We start from the raw sequence: 15,835 nt of genomic DNA on the forward strand, positions 1-15,835 counted from the left end.
ATGCGCAGGTATCTCTTCATGTGTGTTATTAGGGAACAGCCCACTTCCCATAGTCGCGGCCTCACGACTACACGCATATAGGTGAATCCTGAAAAAGGGTACGAGCAAGTAGGTACCCTGCCTCATGGGTCTCGGATTCATTAAGAGTAAAAACTCAACCTAATCCTTGCTTTTTATGAGCACTGTTGCCCTAGGGATGGGAAAAACAAATAGTGCTCCTCATTAGTCACCTATCTAGCTTGTTTCTACCCATTGAACCTTTTCAGGTTGGGTTACCACCGTGGTGACTTTACTTATGGGCTTAGCCCCATCCCCCTCGACAACTCTAGAACCACTGTTCTAGACAATCCTTTGGTAAGCTGATCAGCTAGATTCCTTTCGGATCTTACAAAATTTAGTGCAATTAAGTTATTCTTTAATTTGTATCTCAATGATTTATGGCGCACTTTCAAGTGCCTATTCATTTTCACATTTGCATTTTCTTGATTGCATTTATCTATAGCAGATCTGCAGTCACAGTGAATAGATATAGAAGGTAATGGTGAAGTCTCAATAGGCAAATCTATCAGTAGATCTCTAAGCCACTCGGCTTCAATGCTAGTGGTATCTAGGGCAATCATTTCAGATTCCATGGTGTTCCTAGCCACTACAGTTTGTTTGGTAGACTTCCATGATACAGCTGCACCTCCTAAAAGAAAGACAAAACCAGTGGTGGATTTGGTGTCAACTGTATCACTGATCCAGTTGGCATCACTATAGCCTTCCAGAACAGCAGGATAACCACAATAGTGTAATCCTAGAAATATGATACCCTTAAGGTACCTGAGAATTCTTTCTAGAGCAGTCCAATGATCATTATTAGGATTGTGAGTATATCTACTTAGTCGGTTCACAGAGTATGCAATATCAGGTCTGGTATAATTTGCAAGAAATCCTAAAGAACCAATGATCTGGGCATACAAGCTTTGATTGACTGGATCACCTAAGTTCTTCTTTAGATGAAGAGATGGATTATAGGGAGTAGATACAGGATAACAATCAGAGTAGTGAAACTTTTTAAGAATTTTCTCCACATAGTGGCTTTGGGACAAAGTTATTCCATTTTCATTCCTTATGATTTTAGTATTAAGGATTAGGTCTGCTTGTCCTAAATCTTTCATGTCAAATTTTAGAGATAAAAATTGTTTTACTTCATTAATAATTTCTAAGTCTGATCCAAAAATTAGGATATCATCTACATATAAACATAAAATTATAATTTTGTTATTCTTCTTTTTATAATATACACATTCATCTGTGTTATTAATTTTAAATCCATTAGTTAGAATTATTTCATCAAATTTAAGGTGCCATTGTTTGGGGGCTTGTTTTAGACCATAAAGAGATCTAATCAACCTACATACCTTTTTCTCTTGACCTGGGATAATGAAACCTTCGGTTGGTTCATGTAGATCTCTTCATCTAGGTCCCCATTCAAGAAAGCAGTTTTAACATCCATTTGATGTATAACCAGCTTATGAATGGAAGCCAAGGCAACAAGAATCCTAATAGTAGTGATTCTAGCTACAGGGGCATAAACATCAAAGAAGTCAATCCCAGATTTTTGAGTAAAACCTTTGGCTACTAACCTAGCCTTATATTTGTCTACAGTTCCATCTGGCCTAAGTTTCTTCTTAAAGATCCATTTACACCCTATGGGTTTACTTCCTGGGGGTAGGTCTGCCAATTCCCAAGTATGGTTTTGGATTATAGATTGCATTTCATTATCTATTGCTTCTTTCCAGAAGGGGGCATCTAGAGATTTCAAGGCATCCTCTAAAGAAGTAGGAGAGTCTTCTATTAGGAATGTGTAGTAGTCTTCTCCAAAGTTCTTTTCAACTCTAGTTCTTTTACTTCTTCTAGGTTCAGTTTCTTCTTCTTCTTCTCTAAATCACTACCAGAAAACACGCGTATAGTGACGGAAAATTAGTGACGGCCCATTATCAGTCACTATTTGTGACGGATTAGTGACAGACAGAAATTTGGTCACCGTGGCGTGAACTTAGTGACAGATTAGTGACCGACCGGTCACAAAATACGCGGGTAGGGTGGGCGCCAAAACTTAGTGACCACCGTAGTGACGGGATATCTGTCACAAAACTGGTAACTGAAATTGCAACGAGACAGTGACAAATTCATCCGTCACAAAAATCGTAACCCAAATGTTTATAAATTTTTAAAAAATTATTTTTGATAGTGACGGATTATTGACAGAAATTTTCGTCACCAAATTTAATTTCTAATTCTAAAAATATTAAAAATAAGATTTTTGAGTAATTATAAATAAAAAAAGAAAAAAGATAAAAGGAGGAAATCTAAAATGAACTAAGAGTGCCGCGCTTAATTTCTAATTCCCCCCCCCCCCCGGCCCGCCCGCCCGCCCGCCCAGCGCCAACACCAAAATTCTAATCCCCCTAACCCTAGCCCCTGCAGCCGCCCCTCAACCCCCCCACACCACACCCACACCCCCCCCCCCCCGGGCGATCCCTAACCCCTCCTCCTCCCCCCCAACCCAAATCCAACAAATCCCTAACCGGAAGGCTGTCCACGGCAGGGATGACCGTCCGGATTTCCTAACCCCTTCTCCTCCTCCCTATGCCGACGAGAGCTACCTGATCTTCTTCGAGTCTCCTCGAATACGGATTCTCGCTTCGAGAGCTCACGTCCGAGGCCAATCGCGGGATTTCGTTCTGGAGCCCCAGTTTAGATTCCGATGGTTCTTTCCGGTTGCTCTCGATGCGAGCATTCTAAAGGCTGGTCATACATTTGGGGTTTTTCAATCTTTTGTTTAACCAATTGCAAAAATCAGACATTTTCTAGATTCCAAATGGATTTTGAGCATCGGCGAGATGGCACTGTTTTTACTTCTTTGATTGTCAGATGACCTCATTCTATGATTTTTGAGTCTTTCCCATTTGGTAGTCCCCTGTCACAACTCCAACAAATTTGATCTGACACCTATTCACCCACTATATGCAACTATATGTCTTTAGGTTGTGTATGTCTTGTAACAACATATGATTATGAATCTTGTAACTGCATACAACAATATATTTTTTGATTTGCCTGTCTATGCTCATTGGTATCAACACAATGACTACCACATTTGTCTCTGTGTACTGTAAATGTCGTCAGCCCGCTGTTGCTCGTAAGTTATTCGATGAAATGCTTGAGAGGAATGAGATTGGAACCATGAATTCTAGTGCTGGATCCACTAATGATGCACAATATGTAGTGCTATCGAATATTTATGCTGCTTCAGAAAAATGGGAAGAAGCAGAGAGGATAAGGAGGAGAATGGTGGAAAATGGAATACAAAAAATGTGTGGTTGCAGTTCGATCATGAAAGGTAAAAATTCTTTCATCATTTCAAAAAAAAAAAAAAAAGGCCCCTCCTTAGTGAGTTTGCCTTAGGCCCCCAAATGCATTGGGCCGCCCCTGCTTAGAATCAGTGGACTTGTTCCTTAAACCATTTGATGTAGAAATTTTAATTTGGTAATTTATTAAGTATTTTTTGTCTATAAAGTTAAGTTTTTTTGTTTTGCTTTGAAAGGTGCATAGTGAGACCGTTACTGATGGGAGTGCCAGTGACACTCTGGAGCCATGGAAATTTAAGGTTTCATATGACAAGTTGGTCATTGCATCCGGAGCAGAGGCCTCGACCTTTGGTATACGTGGTGTAAGAGAGCATGCGGTCTTTCTCCGTGAGGTTCACCATGCCCAAGAGATTCGGAGGAAGCTCCTTCTCAATCTGATGCTGTCTGATGTGCCCGGTATGCCATTTCAGAAGATAGGAAACATCATGGATGTTATTGCATTAATTAGTACCTTGTGTAAATTTGTTTTCTTATAATGATTTCAGCCTGCTATGATATTTGTTTTTTGCAAATAATGTTATGTAGTTCAAGTACTGCCAAATCCTGCATTTGTGCATTCTTTGAACAGCAAATATTAGAGTATACAGTGATTTGGTGTAATGCATTTAATACTTGATTTTTTTTTTGGCAAATATAGGCATATCAGAAGAAGAAAAGAGGAGACTGTTGCACTGTGTTGTTATTGGAGGTGGTCCAACCGGTGTTGAGTTCAGTGGTGAAATTAGTGATTTCATCATTGGAGATGTTCATCAACGTTACTCCCATGTTAAAGACTATATCTGTGTGACCCTAATTGAGGTTTTCCTGTCATACCTCTCCAGCATGATTTTATGAACTTGAATTATTTTTTCCCCTATATCTCTTTTTTATTCCTCTAATGGAGTGTTTGATGCTATAGCTCATAAAACATCGCGTAATTTAGTTACTTGAGAAATTTATTTCTAGTCAATCTTGTCAAGAACATATGTGGATAAAAATCATCTGAACTCTTTCTTTTTTGTGTTAGGCAAATGAAATTTTATCATCTTTCGATGTTCGACTCAGAACATATGCTACAAAACAACTCACTAAGGTCAGTGATTCTAAGCAAGGGATTGTGCAATCTCTTCTTTTGTTGATTTTCAATTGCTGTTTGTTAAATTGCTTGATTGCTCTCTGCATTTCCATTTCCCTTAGTCCTGAATTTACTTCAGAAACTTTTTATATGAAGAGCATCATTTTCTTTTATGCTGATATTGTTTTCAATGTTCATTGCTTTTGTATTGACCTTGTACTATCCCTTGTTAAATTGCTATTCGATTCTTTCTCCTTGAGAATTCAGTTCAACCTCAACGGCTCCTGAAGAACAGCAAGCAAAGGTAAACATACTCATTTTAACCAACTAAATGCTTCTATTTATGCCTCTTAAGTTTTATGCATGACATCTTCATTCCGAATTTTGGTTATCACTTGAAGCATCTTATAGTGTTCACTTGAAAAGCATCTTATAGTTTTCACTTGAAGAGCATCTTAAGCTCCTTCCTTTTTCTGAGAAAGCATGTTAAGATCTTTATGGAATATTATGTCTCACAACATTGTTAAGGGGTTCCTGTTGTATCATGCTTATCATATATAGGTAATGTTGATGCCTTTTCCAAGCAGATAAATGAAGTTCGAAGGATGAATGGTCCATTGTCGGAAGCACTGCCAGACTTCTATTCAGATGCTTCAATATCAAGGTACCTCCGGTCAAGAAACTGGAATGCAGAAAAGGCAAGTAAAATGCTGAAAGAGACTGTGAATTTGTCCTGAGCAAGGATGCCCTCAAGAGAGCCAGGTCCTTTGACGAACGGCACCATTTTATGTCCGGCGCCTCAGCTATGGCTTTAGTCCCCTGGAGGATCTCATTGGAATTATTGGGCAATCATCATCCTCTTCTACCTCTACAAGTCAAGCTCTAGAGCTGTACTCGCGTGAAGACCTTCTAGGTATTTTTGAGCACTAAAAGAAAAAATGGCAAGAGGAGGTTCTTCAAAAGATGAGAGAAGAGATTGGCTTTGGACCATGGCATGCAGAACGGGGGGTAATGGTGATTCTGGTTCTGCTGATCATGCTTCATTATAATTGCTTTTGCCTTAGATGATAGGTCTTTGCATTTCTAGGAGGAATGAAATCTCTGTTATGACATACTTTTTGTACTTTGATTTTGATGGATTTAGGACATGTTGATGCCTATTTTGAATGACATGTTAAAAAACTTTTGCGTAATGTTGAATGCCTTTGCTATTAATGATATTGTTATTATTATTATGAGCCAATCAATGTACCAAATGTACCAGGTTATTGGAATGTGATCAGTGACTAAATTTGGTTACTGAATTGTTTACCAAGTATTGTGACGAGCAGCCATAAATTTAGTGACAGAGTTTTGGTTACTAAAAATTGATTATGCTCAGTGAGTTGTGACAAATTAGTGACGGTAATCTTGTTACTAGATCAGTGACGGAATTAATAACAAATTTAGTGACAAAATTTGTGACCATGTCTGTGACGACTAAATTTGTCACTGAAGGTTGTGACAGATCAGTGACCAAATTTGTGACCGAATTCTGTGACAAAATCAGTGACCAAGTTACCTTCGTCACTAACTCAATGACTGGTTAGTGACGGGAAATACATAATTTCTTAAATATTTAATTTTTGGATTTGTAATGGTTTAGTGACGGTGATTCTGTCACGGAGTTTAGTGACGGGAATCGCCGCCGTCACTGAGAATTTAGTAACGCGTGTTTTTGTAACCAATTCAGTGACGGGAGCTCCGGTCACAAATTCCGTATTAGTGACCGGAAACATGGTATAGTGACGGGAATTTTCGTCACTATACGCGTGTTTTCTGGTAGTGAATCTGGTTCTGCTAGAACTAGTCCCTAAGTTATTATTGGTATTTATTTGATCATTTATCCTTATTTTAAAAGAAAATATACTTTCAAAGTAGATTGCATCTCTTGCTTCCATTATAGTGTTGTTATTAATTTCATTTATTTAAGAGTTAAACACTAAAAATCTATTAGCATTACTCTCAATTGCATATCCTATAAATATTGCATCTATTGTTTTGGGTCCAATTTTCTTTCTTTTATTTTCTAGAATTTTTACTTTAGCTAAGCACCCCCACACTTTTAAATATTTTAAGTTAGGTTTTCTATGTTTCCAGATTTCATATGGAGTTTTATCATTATGTTTGAATGGAATTCTATTCAAGATATAAGATGCAGTTACTAGTGCTTCCCCCCAAAGATTTTCTGGTGCACCTGAACTAAATAACATAGAGTTAACCATATCCATTAAGGTTCTATTCTTTCTCTCAGCTACTCCATTAGATTGGGGTGAATAAGGAGCTGTCACTTCATGAATTATCCCATGTCCTTCACAGAACTGGGTCAGCTCAAAAGAGGTATATTCACCTCCTCTATCAGACCTTAAGATTTTAATCTTTTTATCTAGTTGGTTTTCAGCCTCTGCTTTATAGACTTTGAATTTATTTAAGACCTCATTTTTAGCTTTGATAAGATAGAGGTGACAGTATCTAGAAAGGTCATCTATGAAAGTTACAAAATATTTGTTTCCACCCCTTGAGGTTCTTCCTGAGTCACATACATCACTATGTATGAGTTCAAGGAGATCAGAATCTCTACTTACAGAGTGAAAGGGTTTTTTAGGTAATTTGGCCTCTACACATATCTCACATTTATCATTATTCTTAATTTCTGATTTTGGGATTAAATTCAAGTGCATTAATCTTTTAATAGAACTATAGTTTACATGTCCCAACCTACTATGCCAGACAACAGGAGAGTCAATATGAAGAACAATAGAATTTTCATTCATAGATGGAATAATTACATTGAGTTTAAACAATCCATCACAAAGAAAACCTTTTCCGATGAAAGAGACACCATGGGTTACAACAACTTTATTTGATTCAAAAACAATTCGGTATCCTTGCTGGACAAGCAAGGATCCACTAACTAGATTTCTACGGATGTCTGGAACGTGGTGCACGCCTTGCAGAGTAAGGATCTTCCCAGAGGTAAGTGTCAGATCCACTCGTCCCGCTCCAAGCACGCGCGCCACAGCATTATTACCCATGGTCACAGTTCCTCTACATGAGATCTGATAAGATGAAAATCAGGAGCGATCAGAACAAACATGTATACTAGCTCCGGTATCAATCCACCAGTCAAGTGCTAATTGTGTCATGTTAACTTCAGGTATGAAGGAAACAGACCTGATAGCAGTCTCAAAGGAGTTAGCCCCACAGGTCACCATGTTGGCCTGGGCACCAGAAGTGGTAGGACCCTTACTTCTAGGTTGACGAGGAGTAGTGATCTTGTAGAAGCATTGGTTGGCCATATGGTTGGTCCGACCACAGACAAAATAGCAACGAACAGATTCTCCTTCTTTCTCTTTCTTCTGGTTCTGAGAGAAGTTGGGTTTTCTGTTGTTGGGCTGAAAGGAGTTCCTATGGTTGAATGATTTCTTCTTGAAGGACTTGTTGTGGTTGGGACGGAAAAAACGATTCTGATTTTTGGATTTGGGCTTGGATTCAACATTGTTGACTTTGGGCAAAGGATTGGAGGAGTGAGATTTTTCTCTAAGGCGATGTTGTTCTTCAATCCTAATAGAATTTAGGACTTGGGTTAGAGACAGATCACCTTGGGTGTGGCTCAAAGTCTTGGCAAAGTCTGACCAGGTAGAGGAAAGTTTGTCTATAATACAGGCAACTTGGAAAGACTCATCTAAGTGGGTTCCATTTGCCTGGAGTTGAAGAATCAATGTTTCATATTCATGGATTTGATCATTCATAGATTTGGAATCAACAAATTTAAACTTGCTAAAGTCAGAAGCTTTGAATCTCTTTACCCCGGCATCATCAAGTCCATATTTATTTTCTAAGGTATCCCAGAGATCTTTGGCACTCTTAGCTATATAATAAATATCATAAAGCCTATCAGAAAGGGCTCCTAGAATTCTATGAAGACAGTGGTAGTTGGTTTCTTCTGGAGTCCTAGTGGAGGATGCATCATCAGAAGGAGCAAGGTTTGGATTGTTGCGAGTAGAAGGTCGTGAAGCAGATGGGTTAGACCCACCAATGGCGGAGATCAAGCCTAAGGTGGTGAGCCAAAACCGCATTTGATTCTGCCACCTTCTAAAGTTTTGACCATCAAATTTTTCAGGTTTAGCACTAAGATTTTCATATGCGTGGGAAGCCATTAGTTTGTAGCTTAACACAATTTTGACACCTGTGGAAATGAGAAGGTTTATGTCAAATTATTGCACTGATATTTAAATTGAACTTTAGATGTCTAATTGAAAAATCCAAAGAATAACAGCCAGATCAGCTCCAGATCGGTGGTGGAGCACTTGGCTCACTTAAGTACCAGCCTTTCTTAGGCACGTATGCCTTTTTGACAAGCTTTTCTTAGACACCGTTATTCAATAGATAATTTCACTAGATATCGTTCAATTTTATCCTAAGTGCAATATTAAGCTAGCTCCTATGAATTAACCAATTTTCGAATTTCCGTTTGAATGGAATCTGGAAATTACTCCGTAAAGAGTCCAAATAGAGGTATTAATAAACCTCTTGGAGGTTAAGCAATCTAATATTTTGCTTGAAAAATTAAGTATTAAAGTAAAGCTAGCATAAATGTGTAACAACTAAAATAGAACAATTTATAATTATGCAGCAAAATATTTAATAAATATTGCAATCTAAAATCTAGTGCTAACCGTACATAAACTTTCCTGGATTGTTAGCCTAGATGCACGAATATAATTAAATATTTTTAATATTCAAAAACAATAAATAAGAAGAATAAACTAGCAAATAACTAACTTGACAATATAATAATAAAATGAAGAAAGAGAGAGAAGATGGCCTGTGGATCGAAGCACGCTGATGCGCTGTCCCAGGAAAGTTTATGCCCCCCACACGGGTCTGCTGGCACAGATCTCCTAGAGATACGACGACCCAATACAGAACCACGTCTTCCCCGTCAGTGCGCCTCCAGAGAAGAAAGAAGAGCACGTTCACGCTTGCAGATAGCTCAAAAGAAACTTAGAAAAATTATGAGGAGAAGAAAAATTTTCTTTATTTCTTTTCTCCCCAATGATCCCTAGAGCCTTTTTTTATCTAGACTCTTGGAATAGGAAGAAGAGAAAATTTTGATTGTACTTTGAAATGATCCCTAGAGCCCTTTATATAGGCTCAGGCACGTCAAAAGAAGAAGATTCCCCTCCCGCGGATTGATGACGTGTCTTCTTGTGCTCCTTTGATTCTTCGGCTTATTGCATCTTGGCCGTTCATGCTTCCTTCCTTCTTCGAGGGGCCTTTCCATGTTTGCTCCTGCGCTGGATACATGACACTTGTCATGGTTTACTTTCATTAGAAATTCTTCCATGTTTGCTCCCTTGCTTGTTCACGGATGCTTGCCACTTAGCCGTTAACCAATTTTGGTTTTCAAATTTTAAATTATTTGATTTAATTCAACATATCACATACTCACCCTTCCAATAAGTTACACCCTTATAAAGGATATTATTTGTATCATACCTTCCCAACAAATTGCACTTCAAGTTGATAGATAAACTTAATGAGAAACATAATAGATGAGAACTTGCAAGCATGCTATCTTATCATGTTGTAGATATAATGTATAAATAGTCTAGATTCGATGCAAAAGTACATCAAGCCTCTATCTAGAAGTCTCCTGCATATAGTCCATCAAACCCAAGTAACAGAACCTTCATATTGATATGGATAATAACTAAGAAAGATGGAGCTGAAAACTTGCAAATCTAATCATGTGAAGTGTGGACTATGTGAGAGCTGGGAATCTCATATATGAAGAATTCAAAAATAAATCAGATTCCTTTGCATTACACTCTTTACAGTACCAACCATGTTAGAGCTCAATATGGATTTATGAACCCAAAGCGAAAAACCAAAGCAACGATCTCAAACATCATGACCAAACTAAAGTCATAACCATATTCGTTTTGGACCCACTTGGTTCGCAAGAAAAGAAAAAAAAGTGTGGATAACAGAAAAATGAAGAAATGCTTCATGTTTGGTTAAAGTTTTCAAAAAAAAAAGAGAGAGAGAAAAATAACTTTCTCGTGAAAATAAGGTTTCCACACTTCATAAAAAAAGTAACCTATATAGGACATTAAAAAGTCCAACTCCTACCATTTGAGAATTAGAGTATTTTTTTTAAAAAAAATGTCCTTAAATTTTTAAATATAATAGGATAAGATCTTTTCTTTTATTAAGAGCATAACAAGTATTTTATATAACTTTTCTAGAAAAGTAGATGCTAAATTAAACATAAACCACTTTTGTAATATATCTTTTTTTATGATCAACCAAACATGCAAAAACTATTTTTTCCGAATATCACATACTCAAATATCAACTTTGCAGAAAAATACATTCCGGCGGGAGAAAATTCTTTCGGCGGACTAAATGAGTCCTCAAAGCCAAATGGGACTGCGCATATTATAAGCCAACCTAGCTTCCCCATTTACAAGGGTTGTTTCATTGAATAAAAAGGGTCCCTCCAGAACACCCAACTACCCAATCTAATAAAGCAATAAATGATCATTTAGAAACCTTCTGGCCGGACAGTGAAACCCGCTCAGTCTATTCAATAAAATTCAGTACATGTCCCCAAATATCACCATCCCACAAGCCTTCTCCATGCTTTCATATCTAAAGCTCAGGGCATGGACCCTCGATTAGGTGTCAAGCAAAGAAGAAATGAATGAAGCTTGATGAAGGTTACCCTTAACCAACAAAGGCCATGACAGCCTAAAGTGTCTCCAAATTGGCCACTTGTTCCTAGTTAGATACTCAAGAGCCATGTTAGACCACAAACATAGGAGAGAGAACCAAAAAAAAAGACTTAACTAAGATCTCTCCTAAAAACTCATCCTCATAACCGTGCCTACAGAACCTGCCCCGCCCCACCTACTCAGCACCTCAGAATTAAACACAGCAAAACAGCCCCTCATTAAAAGGAGGCCACCACCAATCCAGCCTAACATTCAACACCCCAATTCATTGCTCGCAGCCTTTCCTACATCCTCATCTACATATATATCCATCCATCTCCCTCCTTGCCACACATACAACTCCAGCTCCACCTTCAGAGATACTAGCTTGTAAGAGAAATGAAGGGTGGTATCCAATCTCTTCTCCTTTCTTGCCTCCTCTTATCTCTGCTAGCGGCGGCCGCCTCCGATGACTCCTCTGTCCAAAGTAAGTGTGCGCCGGAGTTTCAGAAGCTGACCGGATGCCTGGACTTTGCTACTGCCAAGGCCAACTCGCCCTCGAGCCAATGTTGCGGCTCGGTGACCGACATCCGAAACAAAGATGCAGTCTGCCTCTGCTACATCATCCAGCAGACGCACGCCGGCTCGTCGACCATCAAGAGTCTTGGGCTGCAGTTCAATAGGCTCCTCCAGCTTCCAGAGGCTTGCAAGCTAGCCAACGCCAGCGTCACGAACTGCCCTAGTAAGAACACTCCTAACTACTACTATTTAGGTGACCTTCATTAGCAGCAAGAACCATCTCTTTCTCCAGATTTGCAACATGAATTAGGTCCAGCCAATATGTAACTTATCTGGATTGAGCTTGCAGTGGAAAATATTTGACCCAGTTTCAAGCTGGTTGGATCTTAGTTGAGGCAGCACTTCAACCAAATCAGAATCTCCATGGAAGGACTTCTAAACTGACATGGCTCAAACAAAGCCATAAAGGATCCCAACCTGAGACAGAAAACTCAAACTTGAGCTGTATTATTATATGGCAAAACTCCTAAGCTGATCTTACCCAAATCAACTTAGCCATGTGTTGAAAATCTAGGACTCCTTTGAGTTCTCTTTTAGGTAGTGAAGGTCAAGGTCAGCTTGGTTTCATTTCATTTTGGGTTGGATTAGGAGTTTGCTAAGGAACGGTTCAGACCAGGTTGGCTCAATAGATTTACAAATTGAATCAGGTTAGGTTGTTCATATTTTAACCGGACCTGACTGATCCTTTTTTCTGTGCAACATAATTCATAGCTTCAATAGTTTGCTTCTCTGGGGTAGATTGATTGTTTGCTTTTCGATTGTGCTAGTATAGGCCTGGTCCAATTTCACATAAAAATTTTGTTTGAAGACTAACTCCAGCCTAATTTGTAGGACTAAAAAGGTTTGGCTCTGCAAAATCTGATCCGTGGACCATCTTAAAATTCAGATCAATTTAAAGACAAGCAGGTTTGCGGATGTTCGAGTTATATAATTTAAACTTATGAGATGGATGGATGGGTGGTTTTGAGGGCCCTCACATAGTGCAATCAAATTTAATTTTATTATACTTTGAAATTAAGTACCTAGGATTCATATCATATTTGAATATCTACTGCATAATCTTATTGTTTCATGCATCCATTCATGCCTACAAAGTTTCATGTATCAAAAGTGATGAGTCTGATTAGCAGGAAAGCTCCATTGGTTTTGCTGATAGAAGAAACCATAGTCTTATTTACCTTCCAGCATAGGGTTTTGTGATTATATATTCGGATATTCGGTCTTTTTTTTCTATTTTTTGGGATTCTTTGTTATATATCTTTTTCTGTTTTATTTTTAAAAACCCTTTGAAGATAAGTGAACTAGACTGCGCAAGCTTTTTTTAAAAAAAATTGTTTGTAAAATCTTTTGAGATTTTGGTAGCATAGATTATTGCTTCCAGAAAAGAGTGAAAATAAAAATAATTATAAAAAAAAAAGAATAGCAGCAGATCTTTTGTGCAAATTCTATCAACAACATTCATGTACATCTGGCATTTCACTAATTTGTAGAGAAACATTAACATAAAATTAACAATGATATGAAACAGGCCTTTAATTTTTAGAAACATATTTAGTTAGATAAGTGAATGTGTGCATTTGAAAAGATTAACGGAATGCTCTTATGATTATAAGCCATCAATGACACGAAACATCGGATAATAACAGTAAAAATAACAACTCCTGATTGTCACTGTTTGCAGAATAATGTGTTTTCCTTGAACTGACAAGGATATCTGAATTCAAAAGGTGGTATTTTTATCAGATGAGCAGTGGAAAGGTCAAATTACGTTCCTTATTCATGGCCAGCTAGTATAACAAGATTACAATGTCATTAACCGAAAAGAATAATTATATACATAACTTAGGGCTGTAGAAATCATTGTATAGTAGCTGTTTTGATGACAAATTTATTGGTTGAATGACACATTTGTATTAGTTCCATACAGCCAAAAACAAAAAGAAATGTGTTAATTACTTCTGATTAATGCATTTTGTATTGTTTACAAACTTCTTTATTCATCATATGCTTTATATTTCTTTTAAATTAAGGAATTAAAAGCCAGATACTTGACCTTTGTCTACATAAAACCCAAATGAAAGAAATGTCTGCCCATGTTTTTTTTTTTTTGAAATAAGTTAATTGGATAACTCAGAACTCTCACTTGAAAAAGCACTGAGAGTTAGAATAGTGTTACAAGTCAAGGAGCAATTGATCAGAGCGAATGAAACATCCTTGACTTATAATTATAGCATTCAAAAAATCAACAAGCCAGACTAAAAATATGAACATATTCCTTTGAGCTTAAACTTACTTCCTTGAAAATATAATACTTTTTTTGATGGAATTGAAAAGGCAATATAACACTGGCATCATAGGCAATAATGAAATAAACAAAACAATGCCATCTTAAACCAATTTGATGAACATGTTAACCGTGCAACTTTTCTTCCCAAATGCTTATCTCCATGTCAATTTGTAGATACTTTCCCAAAGAAATTTTCCATAATTTACAAGACTTGTTAATATCAATTCAATGAAGCACCAACCTCTCAAAGCCTTTCTCTGAATTCTTGTTTTATTTCAGTCCTTTCAAGTTTTGTCAGCTTTAATGCCCTCATCTTTTATGCCAGCAAACCACATCCCAATTCACAGTACAAAACCAATTACTAGTTTAGTACGCAACAGAAGAAATCAAATATCAATCTTTCTAATCTTCAGATATAAACATTTAATGTCAATAGTTTTTAATAGATTTGATAAATTTGCATTTAAAATTTTTAAAAAAAAAATCAACTTCAATGTTTTAACCGCTCTATCAAATATTAAATCAACTTGGTTGAATCTACAAGACAAAACTGGAAGGCTCTAGTGTTAAGTAGGAAGTTCCCACCCTAAGCCTGCAATACATTGAATTCTTTTTACAGGCTTTCACTTTTCAGATACCAAATCGATGAGAGAAAGGATTGGCAAAATTTAAGAAAACATTTTCGATAGAAAAAAGGTTTTTCAGCGATCTTTTGTCTATGTTGAAGAATTCCATCAATCTGACTATGGAATAACAACAAAAATTGGTGTCACTCGGTACTCACATACTTAAAACTTTCCACAATCTAGAACTTTGTTGAGCTTTGTACTGGCTTCTCCAGCAAAAAAAAATTGACTGTCAATTTTTGACTGGCTCAACCTGATATCAGCCATCAAATTCTAGTTCAGATTTGCACCACATATTGTCGAAGTTAGTAGTGACCATAATCAGTGGCAGGTTTGCTCTTTAGTTCATAAACATTGATTACATAACACCTATAACATATAAGTTTAATTTTAGAGAAAGACTAGAACTCGTAAAAATAATTAATAATATGAGTTTAATTATGATGGACACTTTTTTCTCAAACAAATTATCAAATCATTTTGTCATTCATATTAACAAGATGAAACAACCAGTGGTGGTTGTCAATTATGACTAAAGAAATTATACTATCTTCTTTCTCACTTTTCTCTTGTTTCTGACATGTTTGACAGAACTTCTAAATATATCTCCAAGCTCGCCAGACTATTCTATCTTCAATGGCACTACTAAAGGTTAAGCTTTATAAAACTTATGCTCTCTTACAGCTTACAGTAGTTTCAGAGTAATTTCCTAAATCAAAATTGTGTCAACACATGTATGCAGCTACATCAGCATCCCCTAATGCTACCCCTGCATCTGGAGGAATCATGCATCAGAACCGTTTTGATGGTACCTTCACCATTGCTGTGGTCTCCGCAATCTACCTATCCATCTTCTGAATAGGCTTCATGCATCAGAACAGCTTTGATGGTACCGTCACCATTGCTGTGGTCTCTGCAATCTACCTATCCATCTTCTGAATAGGAGCTTGAACCAATTGCCATGACTTACTCTTATATCCTTTGTGTGGAACATTAATGCCTGTTTTTGAATGAGATACAATATGTAACATGTAAGATCTTGTACTGGATTTCTTTTCCAAGACTCTATCAGGAATTCTAACAAGAGCTAGCATGCCACAATTCTCTACCAA

The 15,835-nt window shown here is 37.2% G+C and overlaps 2 protein-coding genes across 2 annotated transcripts; both read left to right on the forward strand.

Annotated features, from left to right (window-relative positions):
• Positions 1–5,437, forward strand: LOC149751550 (internal alternative NAD(P)H-ubiquinone oxidoreductase A1, mitochondrial-like). The gene is made up of 5 exons (XM_089926781.1): positions 1–8; positions 267–354; positions 3,593–3,812; positions 4,054–4,214; positions 4,423–5,437. Exons 1-5 carry the CDS (start codon positions 1–3, stop codon positions 4,756–4,758), a joined length of 813 nt encoding a protein of 270 aa, XP_089782907.1. The 3' UTR covers positions 4,759–5,437.
• A 6,060-nt stretch (positions 5,438–11,497) lies between these two features.
• Positions 11,498–15,835, forward strand: LTPG1 (glycosylphosphatidylinositol-anchored lipid protein transfer 1). The gene is made up of 3 exons (XM_008803454.6): positions 11,498–11,973; positions 15,315–15,374; positions 15,466–15,835. Exons 1-3 carry the CDS (start codon positions 11,631–11,633, stop codon positions 15,579–15,581), a joined length of 519 nt encoding a protein of 172 aa, XP_008801676.2. The 5' UTR covers positions 11,498–11,630; the 3' UTR covers positions 15,582–15,835.

Source organism: Phoenix dactylifera, chromosome 12, assembly GCF_051530095.1.
Source record: "Phoenix dactylifera cultivar Ajwa chromosome 12, Ajwa_hap1_PhDact_Kaust_v1.1, whole genome shotgun sequence".
NCBI classification, from domain to species: Eukaryota; Viridiplantae; Streptophyta; class Magnoliopsida; order Arecales; family Arecaceae; genus Phoenix; species Phoenix dactylifera.

Excerpts from the sequence above, each read along its gene's own strand:
- LOC149751550 (XM_089926781.1), top strand. Across the intron at positions 355-3,592 it reads CTGTTCTAGACAATCCTTTG|GTGCATAGTGAGACCGTTAC; the intron begins GTAAGCTGATCA and ends TTGCTTTGAAAG. Across the intron at positions 4,215-4,422 it reads TCTGTGTGACCCTAATTGAG|GCAAATGAAATTTTATCATC; the intron begins GTTTTCCTGTCA and ends TTTTTGTGTTAG.
- LTPG1 (XM_008803454.6), top strand. The coding sequence starts at position 11,631 with ATGAAGGGTGGTATCCAATCTCTTCTCCTTTCTTGCCTCCTCTTATCT. Across the intron at positions 11,974-15,314 it reads CAGCGTCACGAACTGCCCTA|AACTTCTAAATATATCTCCA; the intron begins GTAAGAACACTC and ends CATGTTTGACAG. Across the intron at positions 15,375-15,465 it reads CTTCAATGGCACTACTAAAG|CTACATCAGCATCCCCTAAT; the intron begins GTTAAGCTTTAT and ends ACATGTATGCAG.